At 51.5% G+C, this 21,643-nt stretch overlaps 7 protein-coding genes and 1 non-coding gene across 8 annotated transcripts; 3 read left to right on the top strand and 5 right to left on the bottom strand.

The window, feature by feature from the left end:
* Window positions 1-780: 780 nt before the first annotated feature.
* Window positions 781-2,113, bottom strand: ALT_3461 (uncharacterized protein; the record flags this gene model as incomplete). The annotated part of the gene is made up of 6 exons (XM_033562508.1): window positions 781-1,059; window positions 1,121-1,470; window positions 1,543-1,568; window positions 1,629-1,690; window positions 1,749-1,867; window positions 1,936-2,113. 6 exons carry the CDS (start codon window positions 2,111-2,113, stop codon window positions 781-783), a joined length of 1,014 nt encoding a protein of 337 aa, XP_033418399.1.
* Window positions 2,114-2,971: 858 nt separating this feature from the next.
* Window positions 2,972-3,081, top strand: ALT_t078. Its single transcript has 2 exons — window positions 2,972-3,009; window positions 3,038-3,081. It is a non-coding gene; the product is annotated as a tRNA-Leu (tRNA).
* Window positions 3,082-3,427: 346 nt separating this feature from the next.
* On the top strand, window positions 3,428-9,543 carry ALT_3460 (uncharacterized protein; the record flags this gene model as incomplete). Its single annotated transcript, XM_033562507.2, has 4 exons — window positions 3,428-3,494; window positions 3,718-4,787; window positions 4,845-5,289; window positions 5,342-9,543. The coding sequence occupies 4 exons, from the start codon at window positions 3,428-3,430 to the stop codon at window positions 9,541-9,543; spliced, it is 5,784 nt and encodes a 1,927-aa protein (XP_033418398.2).
* Window positions 9,544-9,777: 234 nt separating this feature from the next.
* ALT_3459 (ubiquitin-conjugating enzyme E2) lies at window positions 9,778-10,686 on the bottom strand (the record flags this gene model as incomplete). Its single annotated transcript, XM_033562506.1, has 1 exon — window positions 9,778-10,686. The coding sequence occupies one exon, from the start codon at window positions 10,684-10,686 to the stop codon at window positions 9,778-9,780; it is 909 nt and encodes a 302-aa protein (XP_033418397.1).
* Window positions 10,687-11,262: 576 nt separating this feature from the next.
* On the bottom strand, window positions 11,263-12,990 carry ALT_3458 (DHHC family palmitoyltransferase; the record flags this gene model as incomplete). The annotated part of the gene is made up of 2 exons (XM_033562505.2): window positions 11,263-12,707; window positions 12,792-12,990. The coding sequence occupies 2 exons, from the start codon at window positions 12,988-12,990 to the stop codon at window positions 11,263-11,265; spliced, it is 1,644 nt and encodes a 547-aa protein (XP_033418396.1).
* A 666-nt stretch (window positions 12,991-13,656) lies between these two features.
* On the bottom strand, window positions 13,657-15,369 carry ALT_3457 (rhomboid family membrane protein; the record flags this gene model as incomplete). Its single annotated transcript, XM_033562504.1, has 3 exons — window positions 13,657-13,719; window positions 13,770-14,788; window positions 14,877-15,369. 3 exons carry the CDS (start codon window positions 15,367-15,369, stop codon window positions 13,657-13,659), a joined length of 1,575 nt encoding a protein of 524 aa, XP_033418395.1.
* Window positions 15,370-16,766: 1,397 nt separating this feature from the next.
* Window positions 16,767-17,240, bottom strand: ALT_3456 (serine palmitoyltransferase small subunit family protein; the record flags this gene model as incomplete). The annotated part of the gene is made up of 1 exon (XM_033562503.1): window positions 16,767-17,240. One exon carries the CDS (start codon window positions 17,238-17,240, stop codon window positions 16,767-16,769), a length of 474 nt encoding a protein of 157 aa, XP_033418394.1.
* A 1,495-nt stretch (window positions 17,241-18,735) lies between these two features.
* On the top strand, window positions 18,736-20,811 carry ALT_3455 (uncharacterized protein; the record flags this gene model as incomplete). The annotated part of the gene is made up of 2 exons (XM_033556520.1): window positions 18,736-19,662; window positions 19,711-20,811. 2 exons carry the CDS (start codon window positions 18,736-18,738, stop codon window positions 20,809-20,811), a joined length of 2,028 nt encoding a protein of 675 aa, XP_033412411.1.
* Between the last annotated feature and the right edge of the window lie 832 nt (window positions 20,812-21,643).

Raw genomic sequence — 21,643 nt, 5'->3', positions numbered from 1 at the left:
GATTTGTATTTGGGCGTCAGATACCCAACCCATTTTCTGTTCTTCTCCCGCAAGATAAGCTTGACATATCGGAATCTGTGCACCCGTCATTTCCCCCTGTCCAGTTCTAATTTCCCCGACATTTATATGATCGATTCTCCTCCAGCGAGCGTGTTGTTCTGCATTTGAGCGCTATACAGTTCTCTTCTCCCACTGTCTTGTTGCTTCTTTTCCCATTTTTTTTTTCTTAATATTTTTTCCCCCCCGAAATGGGAATACGGCGATTGAGAGGGATTAGATCGAGTTGGTTGCATTTCCTGGTGGCGTGGGTTATACTTCTAGTACATAGTTGAGGCGCCCTGTTGGGAGTAGCTTACTCGGTTTTGGATACCAAGGATGGATAGATGGAAATAGGAATAGCATCTTTTTTTATTCAACAGAGAGCTTCTTACAATTAGCTCCGTGGAGGTGGCAGACCTGATAATACTTACTAGTACAGTGTGATATTGAAAAAGACATTGAGACTGAAACTTAAAAAGTGTTGATACAATTGGAGAAATACAAGAAGAAGAAAAAAAAATCATACCGAAACAACCGCTAGGGTATCTATCTACATCACACATCTCGCCATAGCTTCTGCTTGTGTTCGAATAATGAAAGACGCTCCGATGTTCCCGTGTTCGTGAATTGACAGCTCCATCCCAACGCCAGATGCATTCATTCATAATAGCACAACGACCGTTAAAACTTGTTAGACTGCTTTGAAATTTGGATTGATTGAAGAAAATGTCAACAGGACGATCACACGTTCGAGTGGCCATCAGACGGAGTAGTCGGTGACGACTGCTTTTCCCGCACCCAGGGCAAGAAACTCGGGAGGTGGTCCTGGACGTGGTCCTGGACCGATTCCAGACGGGTCCGGGCCGTCGGGGCGCCGACGACATCGGTGTACGTGGGCACGTCTCCTTGCCCGCGATTCTTGCTCCAGGCTTTCTTTTCGCGGCGAAGGTCGCTTTGCACCCAGGGGATGGTGATGAGGGTCCAGACGCCGGCCCAAGCGAAGGGGAGGGACCAGCCCAGCTATTCGAATGTTAGTGGTTTGTCTTATGTTAGTTTGCGGGATGTGAGAATGGGAACGTACAGTGTAGGCGACGGGTTCCGAGGTCGTGAAGATTATGGCGGTAATGGCAGCTGCACAGACGATTGAACCTCCGGCCCAGAACATGTTCATTTCGAAGAGCATGCGCCGGAAGTATGGACTCGAAAGGTATCGGGTGCGCAGAGCGTAGCGGTAGATCTGGCCGCCGCCTCCGTCGACGGCGACGACGTCTTCAATGAGGACGTAGAGGGCTGTGGGCATCACGGAGCCCTTTGGTGTGGAGGATATACGGAAGGGGGCTTTGAATCCACAGATGCGGAGCATATCGAGGGTAAGGTAGACGCCACCGAAGTAGAACATTACGGTGGGAAGGACCATGGCGACGAGGCGTACTGTTCAATTGGGCGGATCATTAGCAATGCGGAGGGCGTTTGGAAGAACGAAACTCGAGCATGGAAACATACCATATGGTTCCGCAGGCACCGTACCACTGGAAAGGTTGTTCAGCTTGGTTACTCCGAAGACGGCTGGGCAGACTTGCGGCACTTACACAATGAGCTCAACTGCCAGAATCAACCAGACAATTGTGAAATTGATATGGAAGAAATCCAGCTATCGCCAAATGTCAGCACCTGCTATCGCATAATTGGTCTTTCTTGTCTTAGCCTACCCATGATTTCCTTGCGTTCAATGGTCGAGACTTTGAATCTTTTCGGATCAAGTGATAGAGACGGTAAAAGTATTCGAAGACGGAGACACCTCCGAGGGACGCAGTGACGATGGAGAAGACTATTCGTGGTGATATGAGCAGTCTGTCCAAGCCCATAGCTCCTACAACGAGAGAGCGGATAACTTACCCACATTGTGCGACAAATCCGTGGCGTACCAGAGGGCCCAGTACAGCACCAGAGGTTGGGCCAGTGTATCGAGCACAAAAATGGTCCAAAAGATGGCGATAGATTTCTTTCTCGTACGCAGTGAATAAGGGAGTGGTGGAGGCTCCAGAGGCACCGTGGTAGAAGTTCCCTCTTCCATCAGTCCAGAGTGGCGGTTTGTATTGTTGATGGCGATGCTTTCGGAGATAAGAGTGGTTAGATCGTGAAACTCATGGCAAGGCGCTGATGAGGGCGCTGGGAAGTAATGGTGAGGAACAACGGAAGAGTAGACCGTGGCAAGTCAAGCTGAAAAGAGGCGACTTGAAGCTTTATTATTATTTTCATCCGAGACGGATACGCTCGGAACTGACGGCTTCGATAGTTTTTTGGCGTGTGTGTTTTTTTAAGGTTTCTTTTGATAGACGGACTTGGTTTCCTGAGGCCCCCAACCGGCGTGGTGCCTGACGTAACGGGCCTCGCAACGGATGATGTCATCCGACCGCAATCGTCGATGAGCTGTCATATTTTCTTGTCTTGGTCTTGGTATTTGAATATCATCATGTTATGACATTTCTGATTTGGCTGGCAATCGAAGCACATTGGCAACGAGTCTAGATGATATAACTTGATCTACGATGGACACAGGGTTCGTGGGTCGGGTGATGTATGCCTAGCGCTGCCATGCTGTTGGCTTAAATATCTAGCGGCGACACATACTGTCACTACTAGTTCTTTGTATTCGATGGCCGTATCAATTGTCAATCATCGCGACTGATAATACAGAGCCATGAGCATCAACAATTGCCTTGTTGATCACTATCAGGGACCGAATCTAGGGATAGATACACTATGCAACTCTGCAAAGCATATCACGGATTCGCGGTTGAGGGGTTCTGGCCCCACCCAGCTGATCATGGGCGATCCCGGCATTAATTTATGCATACAATGCAGAAATAGCATTAAACGATAAAATATAATTTCAACATATAGCACTTTCTACAAATTCTGTAGCATCAAAGGCAAGGTGTCCGAGTGGTCTAAGGAGCACGGTTCAGGAACTGAACCTATAAACTGATCATCAGTTTCCGTGTCTCGCAAGGGGCGTGGGTTCGAATCCCACCCTTGTCATTTCTTGTTTCTTTTTGTTATTCATCGTAATTGTCTGGTCATCTATTTGCCCTCCAAATGCCCCCCTGCTGTAGACGAATAAATGGTATCAATAATATACCTACCTGGTAGTTCGATATTTTTGATGGTCTGCATTCTTGATGCAAATCACGTGACTATTTTCGCCTCTCGTCCAGTTTCTCGTTTCTTCTGCTCATGACACCTTTTTTTTAACTCCTACGGCGGCGGTTCGAATCTCGTCTCCTGCCTCAATTTACCAACGATAGCAGAATTTTTCTCCGTTGTATGCTATGATATCTTGTTTGTCCAGCAACCCTACCGGCTGTCTTAGAACAATGGAGAAAAGATGGCTCCAAGCTTACAAGACTTGATTGATCATCTTCTCGCGGAGATTGCGCTCTGTGGCGACCAAGGTGGGTTTGTTTCTCACATCTCTGGTGTCGTACTTCTTGTTTTTTTTTTTCCCGCTATTCCTGCATGTTGCTGCATCCGCACCGACTACTAGTTTAAGCATACTCAGCCTTAGTGTTGTGTTCCTGCCATTCATCCAATAAGGATGCCCGTCATGTATATTCTCTAGCTTCGTCATCACATCGTGCCTCATTCACCACCCTTACACTAAACTAACATGCATAGGCGCATCTCCTGCGGATATCTTGACTTTCATCGACACATTCTACTCCAGCACAGCGCATGAGACGTCTTCAAGGGGTCATACTGTCGATCGCCCATTCCAGGAAAAAGTCTGGTCTTGGTTGACAAGACACCCAGAAGTCTCAGTCGGGAGAGACCGAGAGAGTAATCATCTGCACCTGCAAGATGCTGAGCGACTCGCTCTTGAGGCGGACCCTGAACATGCGGTCCGGGTTTTCGTCTCTAGGGAAAGGAGATGGCTAGCGGTGGCTGGTCATGAGCCGGATGAGACCAAAGTGCTTCCATTGGAATTCGCACTTCTCTCCATCATTGCGTCCCAGAAATCCAATGGAATCTTCCAAACAGATCTAGTCAAACTTAGCGGCCAGGATAAGCGTTCCGTCCCCAAGCGAACCGACGTGCTGCAAGAAAAGGGGTACATTGAGAAAAGGGCGATACAGATCAAGTCTGTACGGACCAGTCTCTGCGTGCTGCGGAGGTTCTCCAAGTCCGACCTTTCTGGTGCTGGCACAGCGGGCGACCAGGACGAGCGCCTTATTGACTTTAGGGACTTCAACGACAAGCTCTTCGCCATACTCCGGGAGTACAAGATTATTGCCCGCACCGATCTCAAGAGTGCTCTCGGGTTTGCCGATCCCTGGCGATGGAGAATTCTCTCCCGAGCCCTGCGCAAATTCGAGCGTATCGGTGTGCTCAAGCGCGTTAGGGCGTCGTCCCAGTATGCGCATGATATGAAGAAGCTGCATCCCTGTGTGATGCTAGTTCGGGAGCCAACAGAGAGGGATTATGAGCTATTTCATGAATATAGTCAAAACATCTACACCGACCTCGAGCAGGAAGATGGGTTAGAGCTGGAAGACGGTGCGGGTCCAGCTGATGCCGGTGAAGATTTCACTTCTGCCCGGGCTGACGAAGCTGTTGGTATGGTCAAGCAAGAGGGGGACGTGGAGGAGGCTGGTCGAACGATTCCTGCTTGGTCTCCGGATCGTAATATACATAACCAGATATTCGACCTTGTCGACCAAGCGGGAACCTCCGGGATTACCAACCTTGTGAGTGTGCAAATGGTTAACGCAATGTGCGAAGTGGCTTCTGCTGACCTCCTTTAGGACATCCTGCGAGCCGGTTTCGGGAGCTTTTTCCGCAGACCACTTGAAAACACCTTGGCCCGGTTAGTGGAATGCTGGCAATTGTCGCAGCCCCTGCATCTGCGCCATCTAGCCATTGTGCGAGACACGGCACTTGAAAAGACCATCACGCATTATATCCATTACTCAACGGCCAACTTCCAAAAACTCGTTGATGCCGGAGAGGCATCGTGGGAAGCTGTCGAATTTGTCCCCAGAAACACCAAGGCAGAGAAAATTTCTGTACCGCCCATAGATGCTGTTCCCGATCTAGACGAGAATGGATTGCTCAAAGCCGTCCCTACGAAGGAGCTTATCAAGAATGGCAATGCATCGCTTCTGGCTGGCATCCTGGCAGTCAATCCAGCAGATTACAATTGCACTGGAAATGATCCTATGCCGTTACGGCTGAAGGATGGTAGCTATGGTAAGTTAGGCCCCTGCCAATAAGTGAATCACTGGTGTTAACTCTCAATCAGTAATACGTTTCGGCTTGCCAGGTATGAATCGAGTCGGACGTCCGAAAGGAACCCCCAACAAACCCAAGCTCAAAAAGGAACATCTGTCTGAATTGGAAGGGGATGTCATTCCTGAACAAGACCACCTGGCTATCAAGCGGTTGAAGAAAGCGCAACGCGACGAAGAGAGATTTCGAGGGATGTCTGAAAAAGAGAAACTCGAGGCGCTGGGGCTGGATGAAACGTGGACTGAATACAGTGTCTTGCTCCTTGAGCGTACAGAACCTGGTGTGTACATCACCCCTCGGGGACGACGCAGACCCGCGGGGAAACGACAAGGTCGTCCGAGAATCTCCCGCCTTGCAGTTTTCAGGTCGCCAAAGTTAGCATCACTGCCTTGGTTTACTGAGAGCCCGGAAGGCGAACCAGAAGATGAAGCTGCTAGCACTAGTCAACAAGTTTCTCTCGCCCAAAGTGTTGAAACAACTCCTGCTCCCTCATTTACTGCGATCAACACCCCTGCAACGACTTCTGCAGCGCCGGACACTCCTTCGAGAGGTACGAAAAGAACGCTTCGGAGTCGGTTTCCCCTTGACGCAGAAGCTGAGCCGGATCATCAAAGACCATCTAAACAGCAGCGCCTTGAAGGCACCGAGGTTTCTCGGCAAGTCGCTGAGGCTGAAGTCTCAAGGTCTGAGGAACCATTTTCAGACGGACAGCAGACCGGTGAGCGTTCTATCGACGCCGTCAAGAACGCTCCTTCTCGGGCCAGCAAACGGAGGAGGGAGCCGTCTCCAATTCCTACCGGGGAAGATGTTGCAGTCGACAAGAGCAGGCAAGGACTAGCCTCTGAGATGACACAAGCTCCGTCACCAGCAGAAAAAAAGCAAGTCGGCCTGTCACAGCCTCGTCAAAACTTAGAGACACCGTACAAAAAGCGTCGATATGAACCTCTAGCTTTGCGAGGTGAAGAAACTGCCTCAACTCTTTCTCCGGCAGCCATCATGGAAAACGTTGGGAAGCAGGTTGCTCCATCAAAGCCGACCAAAGGCGAGAATGGAGAACACCGCCCGGTTGACGCAGGAGCAATCGGCACGCCATTGGAGGACACAGCACGCAAGGATATGGCAGTGGATGAGGCCACTCCGGCTGCAACTGCCGAATCAGGCGCCGCTATTCATAACATCCAAAAAGCCAACGTTATCGACCTGAAACCCACTGACGGGACACCAGAGGTTGAGCAGCGCGACGTATCGCAGACGCCAGAGGGGCATCGACCGCGCACAAAGAGGCAAGACAAGCTAGGCTCTGTTGCGGTCTTACGCAGGAGCATTATCATGGATATTATTGAGAAAGCTGGAGGCGCATACTCCATGGGTACCGAAATATGGTATCCATTTGCAACTGCATGGAAGAAGACGAAGTACAAGGAGAAGCCAGACATGCGAACGGTCAAGACATCTATTAAACACCTGATTGATGCAGGCAAACTTCGGCAGTTCACATTCAGTGGGAGGGACAGCAAAGGGGTAATGGTAACAAAGAGCATTGTCGCCAAGCCTGAATTGCAGCCTGATCATCCAACAATCAAAGACTTGCAGCACAAGATACTTACCACGACCGCTCGATACTACTTCCCACCCGGTGTTGAAGTGGATCCCGAACTGACCAAGTCGAGTGCGAAAAGTGCAAAGAGTACGCCGAGCGGCGAACCCAAGATGGCGAAACTCCCTATCGAGCGTGGGATTACCGTGCATTTACATCAGAAGCCAGCCTTTGTTTTGGCTCTGGAGAAGAGAAAGGGACAGAGTATTCAACGACGGCTGCTGCAGCGCCTCCAGTCTGACACGGAGATTCTACGTCCCTCTGGAGTTGTTCGACTTGCCAGACTTCAACGCGGGCCCGCACGGGACTCTCTGGAACGCGATCTGGGGCCCATCTCCAAGGATCGAGGAAAGGGTCAACAACGGAAACGCATCCTGAAGCATCGCACCCCAGCCGACGGCCTCGCTGGAGAAGAGGAAGCTGCCAGAGCTCCCCGCAAACTGAAACGCCTCTGGATGCCTATTTCACTCATGGCGCCTTATGCTATGTTCATGAATCCAGTACAGACGTTTCATTCCAGCACGGGCACCTTCTCGACAGAGGCCGGGCTTATAGCGGTCCGAGCTGCGGCCGTTGCCCGTGCAAGAGCTGCCTTCCGATTTCCGAAATCTCTGGACGACGTCTTGAACCAGGTAAAGCGGCCCCCAGTGGACTTGTCTAAAGCTGTGGATCCACGCACAAGCAAGCTCGTCTGTGAAACAGGTGCGATTTTGAGGTGGGAGCTCCAAAACGAAGAATTCATCCTTGAAAAACCTGCCGAAGAGGGCCAGGAGTTTTCTTTTATCAACCAAACGTTCGATGATTTTCCAGAAGCAGTCACGATAGAAGGGGATCTCCAGTTTGAAATTGATCAGAGCGCCTATCCTAGGGTGCGGGTTCCGAGAGTCAGGAAGATCAGAGAAGCAGCTCGCCGTTTGGAATTACTTGAACCCGAGAAATCTCTGCCAGAAGAGGCAGAAGAGGCAGAGGAATTGGAAGAGCCTTCGGAATCCGAAGTTTCCTCTGACTCTGAAGATTCGGACGACTCGCTAGATGCACTGGATCTGCTGTTCTCCGCCGACTCACGCAGACGGCGCAACGACTACGTACCGCAAAACCGTCGCTTGGAGAAACTAGCCGCCGAGGGAGCTAGAAATGTTGTTGTGGCAAAACTGCCGAACCGACCGGCTGCCCGTCGGAACAGAGCTCTTCAGCATCTGCCACGTCTGATAGCAGAAAGGATTCTGACTGCGATTGTGGTCGTTAGGGCACTAGCCGGCGGCTACGAGGGCAAGATCGTTGACTGGCAGCTGGTTTGCCAGAGTTTCCCTACCCAGGACCCCAAAATGATCCAAGAGCGGGGGAAGAACATTCTCAGCAGAAACCGGTTGCAGGTAGCGAAGATGCAGAGTGACTTTCAGGAGCGGTTTATTGTAGCATACGCGAATGGCCAGGTGCCGCCGATCAATTACGATGACTTGGAAGGATATGATTGGGAGAGGGTTGTCGACTGGGCACAGGCAGAGCTGGACATTCCCAAGTCCGAGAAGCTGCCGGATCTTCCTGCTACGAAGGACCAGTTCGACAGCGTGTTCGAGCTGCGCGAGGAGGCGCCGGTTACGCTGGATGAACTCTATCAGAATACGCATGGAGTGACTGTGAACCGCAGACGTGCTCTCTACGCAGGCGTTCCTTTCGCCATCCCCTTACCTGAGAAACCGGCGCAGCCTACAGCACGGCAGGCCGAGCTTGCGCGGTTGGAAGTGGCCAAGACGTGGGTTCGAGCCAACATCGTTGCACCCGAGGAGTCATACCGGCCCGCAGAGGCCCGGCAGGCCCTGGCTAATTTCGGAGGCAGACTTGTCGACGATGCGCTGCAGTCGTTGACAACGGAGCGGGTCGTATCACAGGGCAACAGAGGACGCATTACACCGGGCCGCAACTACGACATTACCGAGTTCTTCCTGCACATGTTGGGCCGCAGACGCAACATCGAGGTCACGCAGCTCCGGCGAGCCGCGCGGTTCAAAACCGGGACTCTGGATCCGGCGCTGCAAAGCACCGGCTCGTTCACCATCAACTACCACGCGGAAGACGGCGACATCCTCGCCCTGATCAACCTCGCCGCCGAGCGCAGGATCATTCTGAAACCGAAGGATCCCCCACGGGACAAATTCGGGCTGACAGACGGCGGCTACCTAACCAGACAGATCGACAAAGACAAGTTGCGCTTTGTGGTCCAGGTGCAGCCAGTCGAGGCGTCTTATACATACGGCAATCCTATCCAGGAGAAAGTCGCCAATACGCCCCCGCCGTGTCCGCCCCGTGCTGCCATCAGCGAAGGGGAATTCGTTCCTGAGAAGATTCCCCTGTGGTTTGATATCCATGGCAACTTTGTCAGGGTGCTCTGGGAGTTTGCCGTGGCGGCCGTCGTGGGGATCGTCGCGGTGCGTCCCGGGATCAGTGCCAAGGGAGTTGCGAGCATGGTGCAACCATCAATGGGAGCGTGGGAGGTACTGCTCTTGTTGAAATGGATGGCAGATGTGGGAGTTTTATGCAGGGAGAACGAGGATGGAGAACTCGTTGAGGAGACGACCGGATGGCAAGTTCAAGAATGGTGGTGGATGGTGTTGGCATGATATCTGGCTCTCTCCTATTTGACTCTGATGTAATGATATCTAATCAAACAAGCTGTATAGTACTGTCTGAAACGCCAACCTTGAATAAAGTTTCAAGACTCAATCCGGACTTAATCCAGAGAACCTTGGAATAACATCACTCCATGCATGCACCAAACTCCAACCAAAAGCAATAAGATATCCCAAATACTCCCCGGGACCAGCCCACGATAGAAAGAACGACAGCGCTAATAGCTAAAACTCCTCCGACTTTGCAAGCCGCCGTACAATCATAAAGGCCAACGCAACAAGAACGCCCAGGATGGCTCGATCCAGCCACGGTGCATCTGATATAGTAGGTCGAGAAGTAGTTGTAGTCGTAGTCGTAGTCTGGACTGGAGTCGTGCGTGTTGGCGCTGGTGCAGGTGCAGGTGCAGCTACCTCTGCAGGCGCAGATGGCACCGGTACCTGTGCCTCTACCCGCTGCGGCGCAGCATCCCTCGACGGCATTGATTCCGACTCCTGGTGAGAAGTCGTCGTCTCTGCACTTGCAATTGTATTTGTCTTTGCATTCGTATCCTCCGGTTCTCGTTCGGGTCCTGCTTCAGTTTTCTCTGGAGTAGTACCCTGGACTTCATCCTCCTCAACCTCCACCCCCTTCGCACGACACACCTCCCTCCACTCCATCAGTACCTCCTCATTGCTCCTCCCCCCCTCACAAACATCACACACCCACCGCCGACTCTCAGCCGCATACTGCCTCCTCACACCCACATCAACATCCAACCCCCCCACCTGCCCCTTCGCATCCGCATCCATAAAACTCCTCAGCGCAAGCAGCGCCGTCCGGATCCCCCACGCAGGCTGCCACGTCTCCTCATGGTGGCCCGAGATACTGAGACAGATCTCGCGGTTGACCTCGAAGCGGCCGGAGGGGGTGAGGAAGCGGAAGGAGGGCGGACGCAGTGGGTAGGTTGGTGGAAGGACGATGCGGCCGTGGTAGATGCCGCCGGCGTAGGGGGAGGGAGGGGGCGGGCCGGCCAGGGTGAAGTGCCAGTCGTAGAGGTTGGAGTCGGAGACGGGGTGGGCGGTGAAGTGTGGGGAGGGGTGGGAGGCGAGTTCGGAGGCTTCTTTTAGGAGGCGCCGGTGAGAGGGGGATGTCATACTGAGGCTGACTCCGTCAGGAGATGTAATTATCTTGTTGGTGGTTGTGGATGGTGTTGGTTGATGCGGGTTGGATGTAGATCTGATAGAGGTTATCAGATGGGTGTGATGACTGATGACTGATAAGGTGGCAACTGGTGAGAGCTATATACGCATCAAATGTTCCTATGTGGCATTGGAACGTGTCAGTTCATAGTTTATCAGTAGGTAGGACAGCTTGTATGTATTCCAAAAGATGAGTGAATAAATAGAGCGGTACTCCGTCTGAGATAAATGCCAGCTTGTCCTGTTCGAATGACGTTGAGTTTCCACGCGGCACTCGGAGTAAGATAGGACTGTATGCCTCAGGCACCAATCAACTCTTAAGCAGCAGCTAGCAGGATTCAAGCCATTTAAATCTAGTGCATTAAACTCTAGTGCATTAAGACAAATCTAAATCAAACTCAGAAATATGAAATATCGTACAAAATACGCCGCATGAACTTCATCTCCTCATATCGGAAATACTCCGTATATACGACTTATTCATGTATGCATGCCGCTATGTCCAAAGTACAAAAGAACTAGACCAAGGTATCAATCCCAGTCCCGCCACTCGCTCGACTCCTCTCGTCTTTTAGTGGCCGCGCTGTTGGCTTCGCTCGGTTTTTGCAATCGGTTTACAGCCCCGTTTGTAGGGACAGATTGTTGGTTCAAAGGATCAGTCTCACTGATATCATCTTCAAAATCACTATCACCCGGGCGTGGTCGCGGGGACATGGGCGCCAAAGTCTGCATCGACACACCCGTAGCTGGCCGCTCCGGGTTTCGGAAGCTGTCTATCGGCTGATTCGGATTCCATGTCGGGGCTGCAGCGTCCGGTTCTAGCCAGGCTCGGCTATTGTTCATGTTGCGCGAGTACAGGTCGCGGTAGTAATGCTGCTGATTAGCCATGTCTTGTTCTCGCTTCAGACGTAGTCCTTCTTGCGCTTCAAGGAATTTTCGGCTCGGTTCCCACCGCCAACCGTCGCCGGTGGTCGTGCACACAGGGACGAGCCAGAGTAGGGGCCGGTTGCCGAACAAATGCAGGAGATTTCTGCGCCACCCGAGATCAAACGCGTGCGGTAATTTTCCATTATCCTCCTCGTTCAGATAATCCTGGTACCTGTCGTGCTCCCGCTGCCTTTCGAGTTCCGCATAAGATCGTGTCAGTGCCTGTTGCGCGGGCGTGAGTTGATCATCAGACAACCCATGGCCAGCGGGCTGCGCTGGCGCCGGCGAGAGCCGTTCCTCCCCTTCCTCGGCCCGAGTAACTCCAGGAATCGCATTAGCATGCGCGTCGAGAATCTGCTGCCCGTAATCCTGCAGCCTATGACCAAAGCTGTCCGCAGCCTGGCCGTCCCCGTCCCCGTCCCTGTGATTCCGCAGTACGTGCTCATAGCGGTGACGATCCAGCGCTTTCCGCAATGGCGACACATACCGCGTCTTCTCCAAACATTCGATCGTCGTCATGCCCCGGACCGCAAGACTGATATGCCATGCCGTGAACCCCGTCAGCACCAGTCCAATAATTCCGCCCAAAATAGCCAGCAACACCACATTCACCGGCAGCATCGTCTCCAGATACGGAGCATCGTTAAACACCTCCGTCCAGATCCACGTCGCCGACACCGCAAAATCCACCCAGCAGAACAGCGACGTATAGACCAAAAACAGCAGAAACGCCTTGTAGTTGTACAGCCCCACACAAGTCGCAAGCCACGGACAGTGGTGGTCCATCTTCAGCACGCACCGCTTACACGTCGAGCAGTGGTGCGCCCGGTCCGGCTTCGGACACTGACATTTCTTGCAATACCGCGATCCCCCAGTTGAGCTCACAGTAAACGCCGTATACTCGGGCAACTCAGTGACCGGCAGCGCACTGTATTGATGCCGACCAGCGCCGGTCGTCAGCGGCGACCCGGGATCCGTAAAAACCGCCACCGTATACGAGGCATTAAGGCATATGTAGAGAAGTACTCCCAGTATCGAGGTCGGTAACCCTATCAGAAACAAAGTCAGCTCAGATGCCATCCCCATCCGCGCATATCCGGTACAGATCCAAGGTCATCGAAATTTCCACATACCGATCCACGGGCTTCGCGACGGTTTCAACCCGATACTCGCTTCGACGTAGACCGCCCACGTCGTCAAACTGTACACAAATGCCAGAGGAAAATATGTTGCCGCGGCGCAGCAGTATCGTTCGCATCGAAGGGCCCATGCCCGCGGGCGGCGTTTGGGCCAGGTTGGAGATGTTGGCGGCGATGTCGCCAGGGTTGCCATTGTTAATGCCGGTGTATATCACCGTTGGAGATTTCGCAGCTAGAAGAAGGGCATCGAGACGATCTATAAGCAGGCGATCATTGCGAATTAGATATCTGGAGGGATAGTCGTGTTGGCGTGGCGGCGGAATGGATAGTAGCGAGGAAGACTTAGTATTCGGGGATTAAACAGATAGTGAAAACAAAACAAGAGCAAGACGAAAAAAATGAATCGAAGACTGGCAGGAAGCAGAGCACTGAAAAACAAGGCGATGATGCTGAGCTGGAGCCTGGTGGATGATTGCGGAAGATCGCCGTTCTTGATGGAGTCCTGATGACGGGAGGATAGCGGTATCGTACGGTAATTACCAGCTGCACAGCCATTAATGCGTACGTAATTATACACGTGGTCAGCACCAGCCACAGCCACCTTTGTTGACTTGCAAGAAGTAAGATATTTTAGGAATCAGACCTGCTGAATTGTCACATTGTCACTGTGATAGAGAATCTAGTCTATAGACACATTCTCTTCCTGGGTATAGTAACATCAAAATCATCCCGAATAAGTACCAAAGGACACCGCCACTTGTTGATATGAATAGAACCCAAATGCGGCCTGCTTGAACCACTATATACAGTATGTCTTTGAGAACGCTGATCTAAATTTCTCTATGGCATAAAAACGAACCTAGTTTGTTGTGGTCGTGTTGACGACTGTGATTTGTCCCTGCTCGCACCAATCATTGACCGGCTGTAAAGTGTCAGTATGTCACGGATCTAGACTCGATTGAGGCGACTCACCAAGCAGCTCAGTCTGTAGCACCACGAGCAATTCGAGGTATGATATTTGTAAAAGTCCACAATAAGCAAGATAAAGCCAATGAGGACTGCAACCAATGCCCCGAGTCGCACCAACCACCAGGCCCACCAAAGTGGTTTACGACCCTTGAAGAAACCCAGAGCACTGGAATCTTTCGAGCTCTTAGAGCCCTTGTGAGCCTTGAAAAATTCAGCAATGCTCGAGCCAGGATTGGTGACCTTATTTCCTGGACCGGCGCTGGCACCCGCGGCACCAGTCATGGCCACGTACGGGTTTCGAGCAAGACCAATGCGCTCGCGAAGGGCATTAGGAGATCTCATAATGCAGAGACCAGATGCCAGACCCATGACGAAGCCTCCAATGTGTGAAAAATTGTCCAACCCCGGTAGCAACCCGAGCACGAAAGAAATGGCAATACCAAAAACCATAATCACAAGCTCAGCCCATGGACTCGACCGCTCACCCCAAGTATAGAGGAGGTCCAAGATATAGAGAGCCAGGATGCCGAATAGACTGCCCGAACAACCGCAAGAACTTTCGCCTTGAGCAGCGTAATTTCCGCCGAGCACGAAACCCCAGATACCGCTGGCCAAATACACAAGGGCGAACCGCCACCATCCCACCGTTCTTTCCATATCAGCGGCCATTGTCATTTGAACCAGCAAATTGAAGCCGATGTGAATGATCCCGGTGTGAAGGAACATGGGAATGATGAACCGGAACCATTGATTTGGCTCAGGGCGATCGTCCAGGGTGCCGCCCGGAACCGGGTTCGGGACTCCATCGAAACCGCACAGCTCCGAGAGGGAGCATACAAAATCCGCAGTCGATGTCGCGTTTGGACACGGGAATAAGAACTCCACCTGCGAATTCTGAATCTTGTCCACGTTCTTCATACATGGCGTGTACCGCGCTCCCATGTTGATCTGAACGTACGGCGAAGGGCCGATCATCGGGTTGAACTGGGGGTGGAGCTCGATCGGGCTTCCTGTAAGCTGAGCTGCAAAAAAAGTCAGTCCGATGGACCTCCGGCCCCGGGGGGGGGGGGGGTGGGGGGGGTGGAAAAACAAATCGGTGGAACCACATACCATTCTTCACCAGCTCGACGATGAAAACGATGATCTGGGCTACGGTCAATGTATATGTCACCCAAGCAATCTTCTTCTTGAATATCCCCTTCTTCTGTCTCTTCGTTGCGGCAACCGGGGGCCCTGCGGGCTCCATCGCCGCGGGTTCTGGCGCATATTGAGTTGGCTGCTGCATCCAGTTTGGCGGTGGAGATCCATTTGGATCCTGATGGTGTGCTTTCAACGGTATATTGTCCGAGTAGTAATCGGCCTCGTTGAACCTCCCGCCCGCTACATATGGCGCCCCCTGATCCGACGCGATCGAATGCTGGCTGTGCCGAATCTCATGTGAGCCGTAGTCGGCAGTTGGATAAGGGTGTCCGCTGTTGCCTGTGTAACCATGCCCCTGCGATACCGGAGAGACGCGATCGACGGGTTCGGTGTGAGGAAGGGTTTGCTCGTAGGCAGGGGGATTGTTGCTGTAGCCGCCGTTGTAATAGCTGTGGGCTGCCATAATGGATGGCCAGCCGCGGCAGAGAGATATTGGCGCTAGACGGAGGTTGCTGCAATCCTCTGTAAATGGGGATGGATCGTAGAACAAGACAGATGGCAGCGGTAAATTCAGAGATTTGGCGGTAATGAATTCAGAGGAATCACAATGAATCTGTAGATAGATATTCTCAATACTCAGTTGACGAAGTCGCTGAACAAGTCGCAGCCACGAGCTGAAACGAGATAATTCCCCTTAGTTTGATGGATCACGGCTGGGCAAGAGTGAGCCGTATGCGAGCACGAGACGGCAATGACAAAGACGTCTATCAACGGATTCTAACTCAAAGACAAGACTCGCTTGGCACTCCAAGAAAACTGGTAACCACTGAATCCGAATCAACAAGAGTTCGTTGTCTGAGGGATGTCGAGGTGTTTTCTAGGCAGTCACTTTTGGCTCTGGGGCACTATTTTTGGCGCCGATCGTCTGGTGAACTCGTAAGACACAACATCACTGGCACTGTTTAACTATCCAGCCACTGCCACGAAGCAATGTCGGGTGCAGCAAATCAAATGATCCTGCCGAGGAACCCACAAACTCAGATTACGACGATTATTATTTATCTTTTGAGGCTGAGGTTGGTCCAGTGGATCGTTCCCTTGCGAGTCTTTTACTACTACCTTACTACAGCTTGGGTCAGGTACTGTACTCTATCCGTACCTAACTGCGCTTCGACGGGATTGGTCCACCAGACATTGCAGGCTCAGCACAGCCACTTCATGTTTGGCATGTTTGATGTTCTACATAACTAATTCTCACTACGAGTTTATTGTAGCTCAAGAAGCGTATCTTCGTGTTCTGTTCGTATAATCTCACATTTGACATTAAGCATTAACCAGCGCTTGCGGTCACACAAGCCAATCAGCTTCTGTTCCGCACGGGAGTGCTAGTCTTGTACATCGACAAAGAGACACATTAGTGAATGCAATAAGTTGAGTCTGAGTGATAGGACTCAACACGGTCCGATCCAAAAACACCTCTGGTGCAGAAGCGAAAGATGAACGGCTCAGCAACCAGAGGTGCTCACCAGTTGTCGCCCCTCCAATCTTCGAGTACGCATTATTATAACCTTCGTTGAATCCGTCCCGTACTCGTGCTCACATTAATAATCCGGTTCCCTTCACTTCATTAATTCTATATGGCAGGATGAGAATGATAGCCCAAAGAACGCCCCGTTTTGAACGCCTGCAAAGCAATAATATAAAAAATCTTTTGAGCCGAAAAATATGTCAGCTTGCTGCGCGAGAACGAAACTTGATCGGAAGACGACTTACCGTCAACACTGACTTCCAGATCCAACCGGATGGAATATCAGAGAAAAAGTACAAAGTCGTTTATGTCTATACAAAATTTCACCCCTCTCATGACGACGGACTCCCGGAGGCGGAGAACGCCGAAGACGCAGGGCTGACATGCGCATCGAGAATGCCGAAAGCAGCGCCCATCTCTTCACCGCTATGGCCGGTGAGCAGCCACACCAGGCGGCTCAGCTTCTGGTACAGCAAAGACGGGAAGTAGAGCACCAACGCCCAGAAGAGAAGAGAGAGCACCACAATGACGAAAGTGTTGGCGACGAGCTTTTCGCCTGGTGTCATCACATACAGTCCGAAAGTGACCTCATAGCGGTAATATCCCAGTTGAATATGATCGACAATACGTTGCAGGATGTTGCGACGGGGATTCTTCAGCGTCAGGTGGCTTGCCGAGTGTTTGCTCGAAGCAGTCGCCATTGTGGATGAATACTTGCTGATGAGCTCGTCGACGGCGGCCGGAGCATGGGAGGAGATGTGCGCCGTGGCGGAAGGGGTGTAGAAGGTTTGGACTTCGGTCGCCATGGGTGTGAAGGCCGGGCCTTTGCTTTCGGAGCTGATTCTCGTATCCTTGTTCCGGAGGAAAGCGGACTTGTCACGTCCTTTTATAGGTATTGAAGAAGTCGCGTCAAAGGGTACACTCCGTTTGGTTCCTTCCCTGTGGAATGGCGAGGGCTAGAGAAAGTCCCTAGCAAATACAATAACGTAGGTACGTCCCTTTTATTTGGCCGACTTCTCAAGAGCGTTGAGCACCTTTCCCCGTGTGATCTTTAAGCGATGGGTCCGGCAAAACGGGTGCCGGGATAACCGGAAGAGGCTGAACAGATAAGACACTAGAATCCAATTGCTGAATAGAAAGACGCTGAAGGAGCGCGAATGCTTTTGTATGTAACAGGCAAAGAACAAGAAGAGCGTAGCGTATCAACACAGGAGAGGGGAGTAAAGGAAGGAAGAGAAATCCGACAAGGAGAGGAAAGGAAGGGGTGTGATTAGTAGCAGGCCTTAAGATTATTATACCCATAGAAAGAGGAAGAACAGGATTGGCGAACTCGGTACGGCGCGGATGAGAACAGCCGCAAGATCATCCACTTTTCCCTAGCTTGCTGCCCTATGGGCAGGTATGTACCTTAGCTCTGCCCAGGTATCTCAAGTCGCAACAACTACGGATGATTATTAGATTGGTAAATTATAATTAAGGAATTAACCATGAAATCTTTGATTCTTCTATCCTGATCTATTAAACTGAAAAGCTTGTCGCGACATCATTATTGCCGTGTTTTGTCTGGACATTACTCAGCTAGGCGGAACTCATGAGCCGAACTATTTTTATTTTCTTCCTTTTTTTTTTTTTTTTTTTTTTTTTTTTTTTTTTTTTTTTTCCCCTAATTCTTTCGTCTCCCGTTGGAAACCTTGATTAGATCCAGATTAAATATGGTTAGATAAATACAAGACAGCGTCATGGTGGCATGACACGTACAAAGATACAACGGCTGATGGTTCTAGTCATGATCTTATTCAGTCCTGGACTCCTCATAACATACGCCGTACCTCTTGAGATAGTTCTTCCTAATGAAGTGCGTGCCTTGAAGATCGTCATCTATTTTCTTGGCGGCTTCAATACCCAGGCTAGGTACGTCTCTAGTCTGCCAAGTATCTACAAACTCCATAGTCTATCTACTGTCTCTCAGCCAAACTACGTCAGCCATGGCTTTTAGATTGCAATACTCCCTTCAGAGCCACGTGATTATGGAGATCATTCACAGTCCTCTTTCTGCAAGAAGTCAAGGGTCATCCGAGTAGTTACTCGCTACTGCTTACTAAGGCAGGCATTTGTTATTGTCGTGGTACAGGGTCAGGTGACCTCACTCTCTGCCAGTGATGTCATGTGCTGGAAACCCCCCACTTTCAGTACCTTAGGTATCCATAGTTCTCGCTCTGTTCTGAACTCTATCTAGATCACTCAACTTACTGTTCCTGACAACATCCCTCTCCATCCATCCAACTTCTATCAATCATCATCATGGCCGACGAAGAAGACCCTCTCATCAAGGCTTTGCCGCCAGCGACCGACTATCTCACCTATCTCACCCTGTTGGAGTACCAATTGACCCCCGCTCGCTTGCCCACTCTGCATAAGCTGCTACAAGATGAGACCCTGACAACAAACATTGGCTGGGATCTGGTCCAGCTATTACTACCAATGCTGCCTCAATCCCTGGAATGCTTGCAAGATGTTGCTCGCCTTGGTAACCCCAGAGAAGTTATCCTGAGGGTTTCTGATGCTCTGATGCGGCTTCAGCCTGATGAGGACGACTCCAACGCTCACACTCCACCAGGAGATTTTGATGCGCCGGAAACACAGTCTAAATCAACTTCCAGCGGTAATGATAGACCTGGCGAAGGAACAACAACACCTCCACGATATGTCGTGCAATTCAACTCCCTCGTCGCGATGCTTTCTATTTTACATTCCCGCATTCAGACCAAATCCCCGAGCCGATTTCTCGCGACATCCCTCCAGGCAGTTCTAGAAGCATACACCACACTGCCAACCAGTGAGACAACAATTGCACTTCTGGAGTTTCTCCGTGACGTGTCTCCGACGAAAAGGCCCGCTCCACCTCCGAGGTCGGCCAGCGAGTCAGGTGTGTTACGGGTGTCGGCCGCGTCCGCCCCAGATCCGGAAGCCGAAGTTCAATCTCCATCACCGAAGACCAATGACGAGCAGGCTCTTGTCAAACGCTTCCTACAGTTTGGTCTGATCGAACTTCTAAAATCTTATCTACTGGGTCTGGCGGGTCCCATGGACCCAGGGATGTCATGGGCCATCCGGTTGCATGAAAAGCTTCATCCTGAGACGCGCTTACCTGGGAAGGACTCGCAAACCGATGTGTATTGCAGTAACAACTATTTGAAGGACAGAGACATGATACTGGCGAAGATAACTGTAGGTTATGACACCTTCTGCAAGCATTGCACATTCTGACCGATGTAGGCTCTGTCCAGTGACTTTGGCTTGAGCGACGATCAACTGCTCGCAATTGCCCTCCAGCCTGCTAAAAACCACCCTGCGCCATTGGATTTTGATGAGCCCCCCAAAAATGTCGAGGACATTCCGCTGGAGAGACATGGCTCGCTGTTACTGCTTGCTGGAAGGGCCGCCATGGCCGAGCTGTTCTCATCCGGACAAGTTCCTCCCATCCCGGTCTTCCCTGATCTAGCCCGTATCTATTCGAATTTCATCGGGCCAGTCAAATCTCCGGACGATGTAGCATTCGGGCAGCCGCAGCCGCTTCTAGACGCTCTACTCACACTGACTACCCTTTCACTACGCAACAACGCGATCGGAGAACCCAGAGACGACAAGGAATTTTACGACCTTCTTCTCGCAGTGACTGCTTGTACGACCCGGCAGACGTACAGCATCATCCGGCAGCTCCCCGAAGTCATTGTCCACAGCCATCCCTCTCAAAGCACCCGCTTCAAAGTCATCCGCAGGGTCCTAGAGGACGAGCAGCTGCTGGCGGTAAAGGACCGAGCAGTCGGATGGCTGAAGAAGGAGATTCTGGCTGCGTCAGCTCGATCCTCTAATGACGCCACAAACATCTTCCTCAACCCTCACTATTTCTCTGTTCTATTCCCGCTGCTTTTCAACTCAGCCGATATACTTCTCAACGTATCCACCGACATCGCAGTGTCATGGATCCGATTCTCTCAGACACTGGCTCCATCCATCCACGCTGCATTGAGCCTGTACTACATCTTGCTTCAATCTTCGACGCTCCGGACGCAGTTACAGCTCGAGAAGACCTACCCTTACTTCCGCAGCCGATTCCTGGAACCCCTCAAGACCCTCTGTCATGCCTTCGAGACAGAGATGACGCAGAACGGCGGTGATGGTCGCATCGAGGCCGCTGTCGGAGAGGAGATGTCTCAGATCGGCATGGCCCGCTCCGTAGGGCTCATCTCGCATGTTGTCGAACGGGTCGAGGACGCGCTGGAGAATGCATTCGGGAGTACGGATCTAGAGGCGTCGGAGCCGAGTGCCGATGATATCGCTCGGGTGGATGCGATTCGGAAGGAGACCGTACTATGATGATTACGTCCAATATACCCTAGTCGTATAACAATGAAACCAAGTCATTGCTTCAAGCAACTATGTACGATATTCTTCACGTACCTACAACTTACAACGAATCAAATTGATCAGATCTTCATATTCGATCCGACTATCACGACCAAAGTTTGTAGAAAAAAAACAAGTTCCAGCACCGACCAGATCTCACCCAGCCCAAGATACAACAAGTAGACTAGCTCGGAAGAAGCAAACAGAAGCACCAAGAGAGTGAAATGACAGGAAAGCAAGAGCCCAGGCCCCTCTGCCCCCTTCACAAGAACGCAACGCAACGTCCCTCTTCCCCTCCCCATCCTCACTACCCAACTACCCTCCAAAACAGCCCCCATCCCACAAAGTCGAACGAGTCACGTCGTATCGGATAATCGTGCACGCGAAGAGAGCGACGAGAGTGAAAAGCACGCAGACCCCGGGGGGTCAGGTCACTATAGCAGAAACAACTCAAACGGAAAGAAGACAAGTAGACGCCCGCATTTGGTCGGTTGGTTATTTAATCTTGAGCCGGCGGTAGCTATAGCTAGGCTGATGTTGAACGGCACTGGTCGGTGAGCGCTGGAACATTGCGGGCGAGGGCCTCGTCGATGGGGAGTTTACATGACGACGCAGCCGCCACCGGGGGAAGCTAGATGCACTTGTTAGTATACTGCACTGCAGACTGACTGGGGAGGGGGGAAAGATGCATACACTTGACGACAACGGCGTCCTTGACGGTGTTCTGGGGAGACATCTTGATTGATTGGGGTTTTGCGTGAAGCAAAAAATGGAATTTGATATTGAATGTTGGAGTTTGGGA

The sequence above is a fragment of the Aspergillus lentulus genome (genome assembly GCF_001445615.1).
Source record: "Aspergillus lentulus DNA, contig: Alt08, strain: IFM 54703, whole genome shotgun sequence".
Classification (NCBI taxonomy): domain Eukaryota; kingdom Fungi; phylum Ascomycota; class Eurotiomycetes; order Eurotiales; family Aspergillaceae; genus Aspergillus; species Aspergillus lentulus.
The sequence above is the reverse complement of the archived record's forward strand: the minus strand, read 5'-3'. Positions and strand labels throughout refer to the sequence as shown.